This window comes from Phaethon lepturus, unplaced genomic scaffold (genome assembly GCF_000687285.1).
Source record: "Phaethon lepturus isolate BGI_N335 unplaced genomic scaffold, ASM68728v1 scaffold4654, whole genome shotgun sequence".
NCBI classification, from domain to species: Eukaryota; Metazoa; Chordata; class Aves; order Phaethontiformes; family Phaethontidae; genus Phaethon; species Phaethon lepturus.
In genome coordinates this window covers 52,636-66,200 of record NW_010536839.1, presented here as the reverse complement: position 1 = coordinate 66,200, position 13,565 = coordinate 52,636, and the positions used below count along the sequence as shown (strand labels likewise).

General features: G+C 40.7%; 1 protein-coding gene across 1 annotated transcript in view; it reads left to right on the top strand.

Moving 5' to 3' along the window:
* Positions 1-13,565, top strand: part of FBN1 (fibrillin 1) — a 142,735-nt gene that overhangs the window by 94,589 nt on the left and 34,581 nt on the right. The window contains exons 31-37 of the mRNA XM_010286279.1: positions 6,824-6,946; positions 7,515-7,637; positions 9,457-9,582; positions 11,144-11,266; positions 11,875-11,997; positions 12,880-13,044; positions 13,496-13,564. Of these exons, the coding sequence (XP_010284581.1) occupies positions 6,824-6,946; positions 7,515-7,637; positions 9,457-9,582; positions 11,144-11,266; positions 11,875-11,997; positions 12,880-13,044; positions 13,496-13,564 (852 nt within the window). The remainder of the gene's footprint in view (positions 1-6,823; positions 6,947-7,514; positions 7,638-9,456; positions 9,583-11,143; positions 11,267-11,874; positions 11,998-12,879; positions 13,045-13,495; position 13,565) is intronic.

Here is a 13,565-nt window from a genome sequence, read left to right as displayed (position 1 = left end):
AAGATGAAGCAACTAGTAGAAGCAGAAGACAGAGAAAGGTCATGGAGGCAGGAGAAGAATCTGAGGTATGGCTTCTGGGGAAGAGCCTGGAAGTAGCCACCATTTTGGCAGCATGTGATGCAGGGTAGTGGCAAATGTCCCAAGCAATCCTTTTTTGTTAACAGAGAGGCAGGGAAATCCCTCCCTCCTGGTCCCAGCCAAGCCTAGCCTCTGGATGGACACTGTCTGTTGTGTGGGTGTTTCCCATGGCCTCACACGTCTTTATTTTTCCCTCAGCCCATCCTCTGCTGCTTTTGGCTATATGCTGATGCTCCAGGGAGGATGGCACTTACCAGAAAAAAAACACCAGGACACCTTAATTGCAACAGATGCTGTAAGGGCTCAGTAATTTGAAAGAGGCTGGTGGTCTAAGACAAAAAGGTGAAGTATCAGTTATGCTGGTACAGCTGAGATGAGGCCATCTTAAAATAAATAAAATAACCAAAATCTTTTGGATTTAAATAAGAAAAGGGAAGAAGCAGAGCAGGAACTTTCTAGGTTCCTTTCCGGCTGAAGAAACTGTGGATACAGGTCCCATTGTGACTACAGTGTGCAGATTCTCGCCTTGTGGTTTTTAAAGAGTCTGATTTACTTGTGGAGACCTTTGAATTCCCCACCTCATGTTTGCACAGCATTAGAGCAGAGCTGAAGTTCCCAAGCTCAGGTACCAGAGACCATGAGAGCATCCTTCAAGTCTTCTTCTGGAGGGACCTTGCCAACAGCACCTTGACACAAGGATTCAATTCTTGTCTTACAGACAGATCAAAATCATCCACAGTTTTTAGGAGCTCCTGTGGAAAAAAAATTACAAAAATGTGTACAACACTTTGAATGGGTGGTTCTCTGTTTCATGAGAACAACTAAATAACGTCCTCTGGGTTCCATTACAGTTTTGTCTAAATATTTCAGCTCCCTTGCCATTACTGATTGTTTCCATTTTAACAAATAAACATGATTTTTTCCCCAATCATTTAACAGTATTCAGAATCCACCCACTGACTTACATTCCCATCCCACACAGATGTTAGTTCCCCGCTCCTTGTTCTCAGTAAGAATGTGGACAGAGTTTAGTAACAAAAATATAATTTTAAAAAATTATGTGAAAATATACATTTTAGATGCAGGTGTCTTAGGCAAACTGCTACAAATGGTTTAATTTCCATTCACAAGGCAAACTGTGGCAAGACTGACTTAGAGCAGTTCATTGTAGATTTTTCTAGGCAGGCAATGGTACGTAGCCACTAGAGGAAAGATTGCAAGTATTTCCCCTATCCCAGTTCCAGACCGCCCAGTTTTATGACAAATATCTTGTCTCTGCTTTTTTCTGTCAATAAAGTATACATGTACTTGTGCAGAGATGAAATCCTGTATTGGCACTTGCATTTGTATTTTGTGATTCATCACCACTCTGGAGTATTGCCTGTAAATTTGCAATATTTCACTGTTGATGTAGAGCCTTAGATTTACTTGCTCTGGTATTTCAGAGAGGAACAAATTCTTCTCTGACTCTTGCCCATCCATCTTTGCCAGTTACAGCTGTGTGTACGGACCTCCTGTTTGCTCCTGGTGGAGCTGTGCTTGCACAGGCTTAGGGTGCTCTTCACAAAGTCAAACTGAATGAGGTGAACTTGGCGACAGAAGTTGCCAGAGGCGGTCATCAGATCAAAAAAAGATGTGCTTTAAAAATCAGCTGGGTTTCTCCACAGCAGGCTCAGGGAGTTGGAGGGCTGAGACCAGGCTCTGACTCTGCGGGGACCATGCTGGTGCCATTTGGAGAAAGGCTAGTGGAAGATGTTCAGCCGTGGCCTTGGTGTGGGGTGTGAGGCTAGAGAGTTTGGTCTTGAACATTACTTGCTGTCATCCAGCAGTGATGATGATAGTGGATAAAGGAGGATTGAGTGCACACTGCATACCTGCCTGGCTGACAATAACATAGTTAAAAAGAGAAGGACACCTGATATGGTGAAAGGAAGAGGTGAGCCCTGTCATTTGCCCTCAGAAATGGGTCCATAATGTTTTGTGACTTGTATATTGTGCTTGCCTCTCTCCCCTGCCTTTGACTTCTCGCCATTAATAATACATTGTGTTTCAGTCTCGATGGCACAAGAGAGTTCTGGTATCAGTGAAACAAATACATTTCCCGTTATGAATCTGGGAGCTGGCTGTGTCAGGCCAAATACCAGAAGGCAGTATTATTAAGATGCTGCCCGCCAAATGGGGGTATTACAGAAGGAGTGTTTTGTGAGTAGGCATCTGTCCAGCAATAACATGCTGTGCCCCAGGCTGATGACGTAAGGATGTATAGCAGGCAAGAACTGAGCTGCCCCATGTGAAACTCCCAAGAGGTGCTTACGGTGCAGTATGCTGAATAAAACCCAAGAGTGATTCTGAAAGATAAAACAATTTTACAGGTATAGAGATCAGAATAGGGGACCTTTTCCATATCTTTTCCTACTTGAGTGAGCACTAAGTTGAAATTCACAGTCTTCTCCCTCTGAAAAGCCATCTCTTATACCTACCTGATTACACGGGCAGCGACCCAGGAGGAGGAAATGCCTTGTGACTTCCGCCAGACGACTGGCCTTGTGGGAATTGGGCCCAGGCTTGAAATACCAGTGAAACGTCAGCGCGATAAAATGCACAGATATGCAGAGAATGCTAAAAAAATTAAGAAGTCAGAAAATGCTTAGGGGATTTGCATAATTCCTGACAACCAGTACTGATTTGTAGGTGGAGACTGAATTAAATTCACACTTTGCTAAGGATCCTTATAGACTATTGAAGCCGCAATGAAACTTAACAGAAAATGTAAATGGCACACAGAACCTTGAGCATTTCATGGCCTGTGATGAACGTGTGAATTTTCGTGAGTTAATGTTACTCTCATTCTGTTCAAATGCAGAGGAGTGACTTGGGTGTTTCCAGAGTATAGGTGAGAGTACGGTGACATATCCCCATGCTTCTCTTTGGCTGAGTTACATGATCCACTTCCAGACTGCATAGGGATGCGCCTTGCAGATACTGGCTAGCTGTTTCGTTCCTTTGGTTGCCACGTTTGCAAGCATAGTGCCAACATGACAGGTATATATGACGTGTATTTTTGCTGCACATCGTCAGCCCTAAAAATTTGCGCCTCTGTGATTAATGGGAGAGACGCTTTATTAATTGCCAAAGGCTTGAGGGAAAAAATATTTGTCCAGAGGAGAGAACTGAAGGAGCCAACAAAATAGAGTGACTGACAGTTTTTCTTCCCCAGAGTGCTTGGGATTGTTATGATGTCAGATCTGCATATTATTTATCATGCGTATTCTCATCTGTTGTAGGCAGACAACTCCCTTAGTATTAGTGGAAGTTGTGCAATTACAAAGCTGAGAACATGTGTGCAGCAGGACTGGGGCACAATGGGACCGGCTAAGGATGCAGTGTCAGTCTCGGATTGGAATGTCTTTATTTTCCTTGGCTTGTCACGGCCTCATACTGGAGGCAGAAGGAGAAGGTTGATATAAATCAGTGACTCACTCCTTTACTCTTTAGTGAAAATCCCCCTGAAGTCAATGGGAATAGGCTATCATTGTGTGAAACGCTGACTTGAGTAGTGTCCTCCTGTGTGCTCTTTGGGTCATGATACCTTTACTCAGACTGAGTAATGCCTTTCTCTTCAAACAATTATATGAAAATAGTTGGGAGTATTTGAAGAGTGTAGTACTGTTTGTACTGCCATGCAGACAGCACAATCTGGACTCTTGCTCTTATTGAAGATATTTATGTTGAGTTAATTTTTCCCCTACAGAGCTCAACTTCTCCTTTTTGTTTCATTCTGTGAAGTCATAATTCAATACTTATGGCAACATAAATCCATATTAAGCTCCAGTATAAGCAGGCATAAATTCCATTGATTTCATTGCCCCGTTTACACAGGACTGTGTTTGGTCCGAGATCTCTTTTGCCTTGGAAATAATTGCAGTGCAATAAATTTAGGCTTATAACTCAGCTGTGCAATGAAAGGAGAGAATGGGGATTATAGCAAAACAACATCTGAGTTAAACACAGATAGCTTTGAAAATAAGTAAAATCTGGGACAAAGCCAGCTTTCATTTAAGTATCTGAAAACCTTCCATGCATCAATGAAATAAGCCCTGAAACATCCCTGTAAAGGTAGGTGGTATTAGAAAATATATTTTTCATTCCCTATTTTGATCTTTACCCAGGCAAAAAGCATTGAAATCTATTGAATTTTTTCCTGGAAAAAAGCTGAAAAGGATTTCAGGATTTTGTTCAAAGCAAGTGGAATGGCATTTCAGTGGATGATCTCTGAGAAAGCTGATCCCATTATAAATACCCATGTTTGGATATAGATTTGTGCTCGCAACTTTCATCCTGCAGAAGATTCCAAGCTTTTTGGAGTGTGTGTCAAACAGCTGACGAGGGAACAAGTGTCCAGTGCCAGGGCACCAGTGTCACAGTGCTGCTGTTCCGCCAAGAGATGTTAATGGGGGCTTTGAGGTGCAAAGCGTTAGCAGGTCAGCGTGAGGTGGGTTGGGATCAAGTTCACAGTCTCTTTATGTAGAGTTAAAAATTTGGTTTAGATTGCCTTAAATTTGAGCCTGAGCATGACTTCATTGCGGTGTAGATGTTGCATGAAAGTTTCTGTTTGTGTTTGCTGGTGGTTTAAAAAAATTCTTGGCAGAAATCTCTCCACTGATGATGTTTTTTGTGTTGTTTTGTTGTGCTCCACAGGGTATAAGGAAGCATGTGATTGTTTGTATGTTTCAAAGCATCAAATAATCAAATACAGTGCAATCTTAATGTTAGCAGTGGTTTAATAGTTTGGGTTTTAAAATCATGTGAAGGTTAAAATATAGAGTGTTTGCCTCAGCTTTTTTATGTCAATGTATACTGTAGCTGACCTCTCGAAATTCCTTCTAGTCGTTCCCTTCAGTCCAAGCCAAAATGAGTTTTTTTTCTGGCCACCCTTAGGATTTTTGACAGACACTAGCTTCCTGTTCAGGGTGATGTTATCTTCATATGAGTTTCTGCACATGCTAAAGGCAAATATGCTCTGAGATTATCTGCTTCTGACCCTTTTTTTTAAGTTTTAGAAAGTAAGTGTCCATTTGCATGTTTTCAGGCTTGTTGGTGCAGTCAACATTCGTTAATAGTAGATTCCAGCTGCCAGATTTAGATCTATATCTAGCCTTCAGCATTCAAATTATGGGAATACTCATGTCTGGGGTTTTGATTCAGAGCAATGCCTCATTTAGAAAGAAACCCAGAAAAGTAAGATTGGATGTAATTCCACTATGCAGACTTAAAAAAACCAACCAAACAAAAAAACCCCACAAAACCAAACAAACCAAAAAACCCCCAAACCAACAATGGGTTTGGGTAATTTCTGGACTTGAGTATTTAATTGTAGCATGACAGACTTATGTTGTCTGCTTCCGAGTCACATGTAGCCTTTGTGAAAAGATAAAATATGTTTACAGGGCATAGAGAAAGGACACAGCCTTTTTGTCTAAAAAAGGATGGACAGAAAAACCTAAGAAAGGGTTACAAAGGAAATGGTTAAGATGTGTAAGAAAATTCCTGCCAGTTCTGTTTTAGTTGCCAGTAGTAGTTTCTGAAAACTTTGCCTTTGAGTTTATACATTCTCCAAGTATTTACATGGGGCATTAATATTGTTTTGTGACAAGGAAGAATGGAGTTCGGTTTGTTTTTTTCTGTCTATACATTTTGACATTGCCAGAGAATACTGAAGACTGAAAATAAGGTGAAAATAGCAAGTACTGAAATAGGATGTGCTGGGACAAATGCATATGTTGAAGATTGGATTACTTGCTGCCTGGCATCTCCAAGGATGCTGTCTTTTTTCCACTGTGTTAGGTTGCCCAAGTTCTTAATAAACTGCATGCCTGATAAGCTTTGTGTCCATCAGCTATCACATTAAATACAGTGGTACAGCCTGTCCTCCACTTTCTGCACAGACTCTGGCAAAGCAGAGCCTGGCTTCGTTAACTGCCTAGTGATAATCCTAGGAGGAGTTTGCAGGTGGTGCCCAGCTGGTGTTCATCAGCGTCCTTGCAGACCTGGTGAGGACTGTGGGGGTGCTGCATTCCAGGAGTCCCTGGGCAGCAGAGTTGGCTCTGCGACCTTTTAGCAGACCATGCAGTGTAGAGCCACCCGAGTCACGCTTTGCAGACTCCAGGATGGGCAGATGGGAAAGCTTTCTTCTCTCCCTCAGTCGTGTTAAGGTGTGGTCAAAATGCAAGCCAGTACATTGTAGTGGTATCTCTCTATTGTCAGGAGAGCACCAGGTCTTCACACCAGCCCTTAGTCATCAAATTTGACTTATAACCTATTGCAAAGCTGCTTGTCAAACATACATCCCAAGATGCTGAACACCTGCTAGTCCTCTTTTTCACAAAGGCTGTGGCCTCGAATGCTTTCTGGGTGCACCAGTCAGAAAAAGAAGGAAAACGCAAGTTTACTGTTTTTCTTCTTGAATATAAAAGTTATCAGGCTTTGGAGTGAACTGCAAAAGTACTGCTTTATATGCCTATCAGAAAAATAGTAGGACAGCACATGTTTGAAATATGCTACATGCTTCTTTGCTTTTCTTTCTCGTGATTTTATTTCTCTTCTGCTTCATTTTTAAATGTCATATTATAAAGAAATGCAGGCTTGCTTTCATGTTCACATTGTCTTGAGAAATTCTGGTTATCTGTTATCTGGATGTGAGAAAGTTTGATCTATGAGCTCTTCAAACATTTCTGTGTTTTTACAGATATCAATGAGTGTGAAATTGGAGCCCATAACTGCGATAGACACGCTATATGTACAAACACAGCAGGAAGTTTCAAATGTAGCTGCAGCCCTGGCTGGATTGGAAACGGTATCAAGTGCACAGGTGAGGGTCATATGCATTTGTATTTATTTGTAAGGTAGACCAAAACTGGGTCTTAGCAATTCTGAAAAAAACAATACCATGCCTACAAATTGAGAAAACAAATGGTTATCAAGCTTGTTAGGTCAATTTGACATGATCTGTTGGAGGATACATTCTTTGCCATGGTAATTGTGAAATTAGCATTATGTTTGGCTTGTGAGATGGTGAAAACAGACTGGACCACGGAGAGAGATGCTGTGCCCTTGAGGGCAGCTGATGGGGGACAGTGAGAGGTCTCCTGCTGCTCCCCGTGAAAACAAGATATAGGTCTTAGTTTTGAGAGTGCCCTGCAGCTTCCTCATTCACAGTTACCTTGTCAGACTTCTTTGTTGGGCTGCAAATAAGCTGTGCCTGCTTTTCCAGTGAGATGACCCCACATATGTGTGGGTTTTATTATAGAAGATTATTTAAAGTAGAGCTTCTGTGTGCCATACGTTATTTAAAGTTTGTATTCATGGTGTGTTTTTTTTTAACTAATGTTGGTTTTTTCTGTTCTTTTTCTTTTTTTTTCTTTTTTATTATTTTAAAGACCTGGATGAGTGCTCCAATGGAACCCACATGTGCAGCCCACATGCTGACTGCAAGAATACAATGGGCTCTTACCGCTGCCTGTGTAAAGAAGGTTATACTGGGGATGGCTTCACTTGTACAGGTGAGCTTTCTTAGGAAGGCATTGGATCACCTCCAGTGATCACTTGCAACCTAAGTTAGTCTACGATTCAATACACAAAAAGAGCTTTTAAACATTTTAAATTTTTCTCTAGTATGCCATCTTCCATTGTCTTCTACTTCACCTAAGTTGCCATAACTTGAAAGAAATACTGTGTATTGTACCTAGTCTAAAGCAGTCACTTCTTCCACTTGATAAAATTCAAGTTTTCATTGAGCTTTTCTTGTAACTTGGAGTGGGTGACAAAATTATTAAAACAATGCTTGATCAGATAATTTGGCTAGTTAGTAAACCAGTCATTGGCTACCCGCCTTAGTATTTAAATGATAGGACACATGCATTAAAATTACTTCATAAAATTGTTTAAAAGTGTTTGTTCTTTCCACAAGTGAGTATGTGCTGTCTGGCCTCTTCACTGTATCATCCTGAGATGGTGTCAGGATACAGTGCTGACATGTAGAATGATGAAAGTAGCTGCTTCTGAAGCCTCGTTTTATAAACTGTAAATGTGATTATAAGACATTGCTAGAGAGATGTTTCCCACTCACACTTCAGTCTTCTGCTTTGAAGAAAAGATTAGCTCCTGTAAGCTTAGTCATCAGGAGCCCTGCTATTACACTAAGGATATTGGTGTTGCTGGTGATGCCACGTGGAGAGGGACCCTGTTTGGAATAAAGCCATGTGATAGATAGCTGGTGGGACAGGTCTTTAGCTGGTGCAAATTGGCAGCACTCTGTCAACTACAGCAGGTTTTTATGGCATCTGAGAATCTGGCTCAGCAGGTTTAAGGCTGAATTTGAATCATTCCAACTTATAAATGGACTCTCAGATTGTGTTTAATTCTCTCCCTATAATTTACTCTTGAATCTGATTGAACTTCCTTAGTGGCCTTCATAACCCAGTGCTTTTTGTTAATTTCCTATATGATGATTTCCAGGAGTCTATAAATCAGATCTTTCAAATGGAGTGCTTACAGAGTTTCTGCATTCAGTAGAACTTTTTTTTTTTTTTTTTAAATTTGGATACCTTATTGTTCATGGATTCAAGAGGTGTCTGGGGCTCAAACTAGGGCATGCAAGTGTTCTGTAAGCCCTATGCCAAAGCATGCAGCATTCACCCTGCTAGGTACTACCTTTCATTTGCCAGCCATGGACTTTTACAAGGTCACACTGCCAGCGAGACTCTGTTGGAACAAGGAGGGCATATATACATTTTTGTGATGTATAAAATTGAAGCTAGAGAGTAAGGGCCACAGTCTATCTGAAGGGCAGTGTAGTCCGGTAGCAAGGCTGTTTTTCTCAGCAGCTGTTAACCTGCAGTTTAATTTTGATAAGTTATTTTCACCTCAGTGCCACTTTTGGTCAGTGTTTTGTATGTTTGGCATGGAGACTGCCTATTACCGTATGTTTGCTCATTGCACAGTAAACCTCTTTTTTCAGTTGCTGCCTCTAGGCTTTGCTGTAGTAGAAACAATAACGATAATAAAATTCACGTGCTCATTCTGAGTCTAAATTTGACCCTGTGTACTGCCTCCAATTAATAGTAACTGTAGCTACTTTAGGAGTCTGTGCCTCTCTCTGATTTTCCTTGTGATTAGAAGCTGTATTTTCAATATGCCAGAAATATACCAAGCTGTTATGTGTAGCAGCCTCTGCACATAAATATATTGCACTTTATTCTGCAGGTGTTCAGAGCTAATAGAATAATTAAAATCCTTGCAACACTGCATGCTTCAGCTGAAACAAATGTCAGTGAGAAAACCGTGTTTATTGTAAACCTGCAATTTCTTTTGTTTTTACAGACCTCGATGAATGCTCAGAAAACTTGAATCTCTGTGAAAATGGGCAGTGCCTCAATGCCCCTGGAGGATATCGCTGTGAATGTGATATGGGATTTTTGCCAAGTCCAGATGGGAAGGCATGTGAAGGTAATTCTCTGTAAGCTTTAAACAACACTCAACAAATTCTGCCTTAATAGTATTTTATGTTTGAAAAATTTTACAGTTGGTTGCAGTTGTGGTTGTATTGAGAACTGCATGAAAATTGCCAATAGTGGTTGCTTTTTTTTCAGTTTATACGTTTTTTATGGGCCTCTAGGTGTTCATCTACCTATTGTACATAGAGAGAACAGCTTTTTGGGGCCTCTCTTATGACATTATTTGTGGGTCTGATTGGTGGTCCAAATGGCGCTGTCAGCTGCAATTTCACCTCAGTCATTTGTACCCAGTTCTTCATTTTATTTGTAACAGTTAAACAGAAAAAGTTGTTACTTTTGCCTTGGTGTATATGAAGCTGAAAAACACTGATTTGCTAGCTAATACAATGAACTTGCTTTGAGGGCTTCTGTGAGGTGTAGAATCAGAGTTTGAAGCCTTGCAGAAAGTTTATACGACCACCAAAAAAAAGCAATCCCATGAGTCTCTGTTCAGTTTTGAAAGTGAGTTGTCAGTTAACTGTTTACAGCTTGTTCATAAGAGATTTGCATATGCAAAGATTCACAAATATGAAGTAATAAACACGTTACCAACATGATTAAGGTCATGTATTTGATTGTAACATTTGAAATCCTCAGTTGATGTAACAATCAGTTAAGTCAGTCAAGAAGCAGCAGACATATCATCTGACACAGTAATAACTCATAGTAACTGGTATTTGATGGAGTTCATAGGTACATCACTATAAATAGGATTTTTCCCCTGAAAAGTGTTCTGTGTATTTTTTTTTAGTAATCTACCAAGAGAAGTAATTTATGAGAGTGAATTTTTGTGTAAATAAAACAATATTAAGTTTCATAATGTTTCATGAAACTATTTACTTTCAAACCTTTTAGCTAACTTTAAATAGCTTATATAAAGCCTAGCTTCTGTTGCTAAAACAGACTTTCCTTGATGTCTCAGATGTGTACACTAAATGCAGTATTTTAAGGTCCTTTGTAAACACATACTTTTTATTGTATCAAATTGGTTGTTCTTTGTGCAGTGCATACGGCATTCAGTAAATACTGAATCAGATGCAATGATTTGGACAAAAAGCACAAAAGTGGGCTCTGCTTGACAAACTTGAGATCTGTCAAATGCAGAAACCTGAAGATGAGTATCAAGTTCACCTTTGGGCACAAGCTTTTCCTTTGCTGATGTCCAGCTTTCTGCAGATGATTGCTGATTTAGAATAAACTTCATTTTTTAAAGCATATCTCCTGCCATATTTAATTTTGCTACTTGTCACATGAGCCCACTAATAAGCTCAGATTGTTTCTGACATGGCCTCCAGAGACACTGGAAAGAGCCATTTGCCCCCCCCCAAAATGTTATGGGTTAGATTCCTTAAGCTCCAAACGTAAATCTTGCATGTTACTTCTGCTGGTCTTACATGGTGTGCAGGAGCAGTTTGCTTCCAGGTCCATGTTTTCTGAACCTTTCTGCAGTTCTCTGTCGATATCTTAAAAAGATAAGGAAAACTCAGATTTTTCCTCTCCTGTTCCTCTATCAGATATTGATGAGTGCTCGCTTCCTAACATCTGTGTCTACGGTACTTGTCATAACCTCCCTGGACTTTTCCGATGCGAGTGTGAAGTGGGCTACGAGTTGGACAGAAGTGGTGGTAACTGCACAGGTAAAGATAATTTTGAACACCATGCTTATTAATTTTCTGTTAGTGTCATGGTCAGCTCCTTAGGAAATTCTTTTAAAAAGCTATACAAATCAGACTGAATATACGAAAATATAGACTTCCCTACTGTATAACATAGGATTCTCCTTCTTGCCTTTTCTACACTTCTCTTTACCCTCCTTTGTCAACCTCTGATATCCCATTGGCTTAGGAGAAGAAGGGAGAAAGCAGAGCAGAGATAACCCCTCTGTCTGTCCACATGTCCCAGGTGGACATGTGTTGTGCCTTCTAGTTTCCATTCACAGTACTGGATGGTAAGCTAAGACCTTGTTGTGTATTTTTCCCTTAAGTATTTTTTTAGTACTTTATGTGAATTTTGGTTCATAGATTAGTTTTCCAGGAAAAACTTCCCCGTCTGCCCCCTGACCCCCCCCAAATGATGAATTCATCTCAGACTACTGTTCTTCTAAAATATGTATGTATTTTTTAGAGCTTTCTGGAGATCAGTATCTCATAACTAATAGATTTGTGGTGGTCAGCATATACCTGGTATACTGATGGTTTGCACTGTCCTCGAGTATTTGCTTACCAGGTGCTGTTTTTTCTTGCAGATGTTAATGAATGTGCAGATCCCACAACCTGCATTAGTGGCACATGTGTCAATACTGCTGGTAGTTACACCTGTGAGTGTCCTCCTGATTTTGAGCTGAATCCCACCCGAGTTGGATGCGTTGGTAAGAGAGCACTCCTTATGTTATTTACAAGTGAAGTTGCACAGAGTGGGTGCAAGGCTAACTGCTTCGGAATAAAGTCCCAGGTCACAGAAAGGGACTGGAACAGGCTCTTCAACTCCCACTCGGCTGCCCCTGGCTTAGAAGTTGTAATAGTGCAGTTGTAGTATGTCCACAGCAATGTAGCATGCCAGCAGTGCCTGTCTGCCAGAACCAAGCCCTTGGGGCTTGTTACAGCTGTCCACAATTTACAGCAGGCATGAGACAATTTTAAATTTCAACAAGCCTAAACCAACATCCAGCTGGCCCCAAGATGGCAGGCGAATGAAGTTGCGGCATAAAGCCACCCATGCTCTTGGAGCATTGAGCGCAGCTTGGCTAGGTGCAGCTTCATGACTGATGGAAATGCTCTTGTGTTAGGCTCCAACTGCTTAGTAATCCTCTGGTACTTTTTAGCTTTTGTTTGTTTAAGAGGGTGTAGGAATGCTCCTCAAATTCAAATGTATTTGAAATTCCTAACATGTAGTAGATGCCTTCATGCTTGTTAACTTCAAGAAGAGGAGAGAGCAGTGGGTTTCTGGAACTGGAAGGATGTACAAATGCGGATGAAAACGTGAATCAAAATGAGAAAAGCCCTGGCTGAACTGCCCTTAAACATGCTGAATAAATTCCCTGCTTTGTGAAAAGTCCAACAAAGTCAAGGGATGGGGCACCACTGTCTTATCTAAGTGGGAAAAGCTGGACCCTCCTGGACAACGCAAGTTACTTTCTTTGGCTGTCCTACAAGAAATGAGAGCCATCTTGAAGGTATCCCTCATCCTGAGATGATGTGTTGTGATCTCCTCTCTCATAAGATGTGTTTGTCATTATGTGCATTCTGAATAGATACACGATCTGGCAACTGTTATCTGGACATTAAAACTCGTGGAGATAATGGTGGCACCTTCTGCAGCAATGAGATTGGAGTGGGTGTTTCCAAGGCCTCCTGTTGCTGCTCCCTGGGCAAAGCTTGGGGAGTTCCCTGTGAACATTGCCCACTTGTGAACACAAGTAAGTCAGCTTTCCCAGGTTAAACACAACAATACAATGTGTTTGTTGGATTTTTTTTTTTCTAATTTAGCCAGGTAACTCAAATACTGGTGTAATCATTTATTGTGTACATGCAGGGGACAGGTTTCCACCAGTCTTAACCAAAAACTACTAGTCTTTCAGAAAGATTATTTAGTCAGAATATTGTTATCACTTCTGTTATACAAAAAACTACATAGCAGTTGATGTTACAGAGTAAAATCTAAATGTTTCTCTCTGGTTACGTTCATAGAATCATAGAATCTTTGAGTTGGAAGGGACCTTTAAAGGTCATCTAGTCCAACCTCCCTGCAAGTGAGCAGGGGCATCATGAACTAGATCAGGTTGCTCAGAGCCTTAATGTTACCTATAATAATTTCATTCCTTTTCAAAAATAATTGTGCTGAAAATGCTTTTACTATTTTGTTTTCAGCTGAATATAAGGTTCTTTGCCCTGGAGGGGAAGGTTTCCGACCAAACCCTATTACAGTTATATTAGAAGG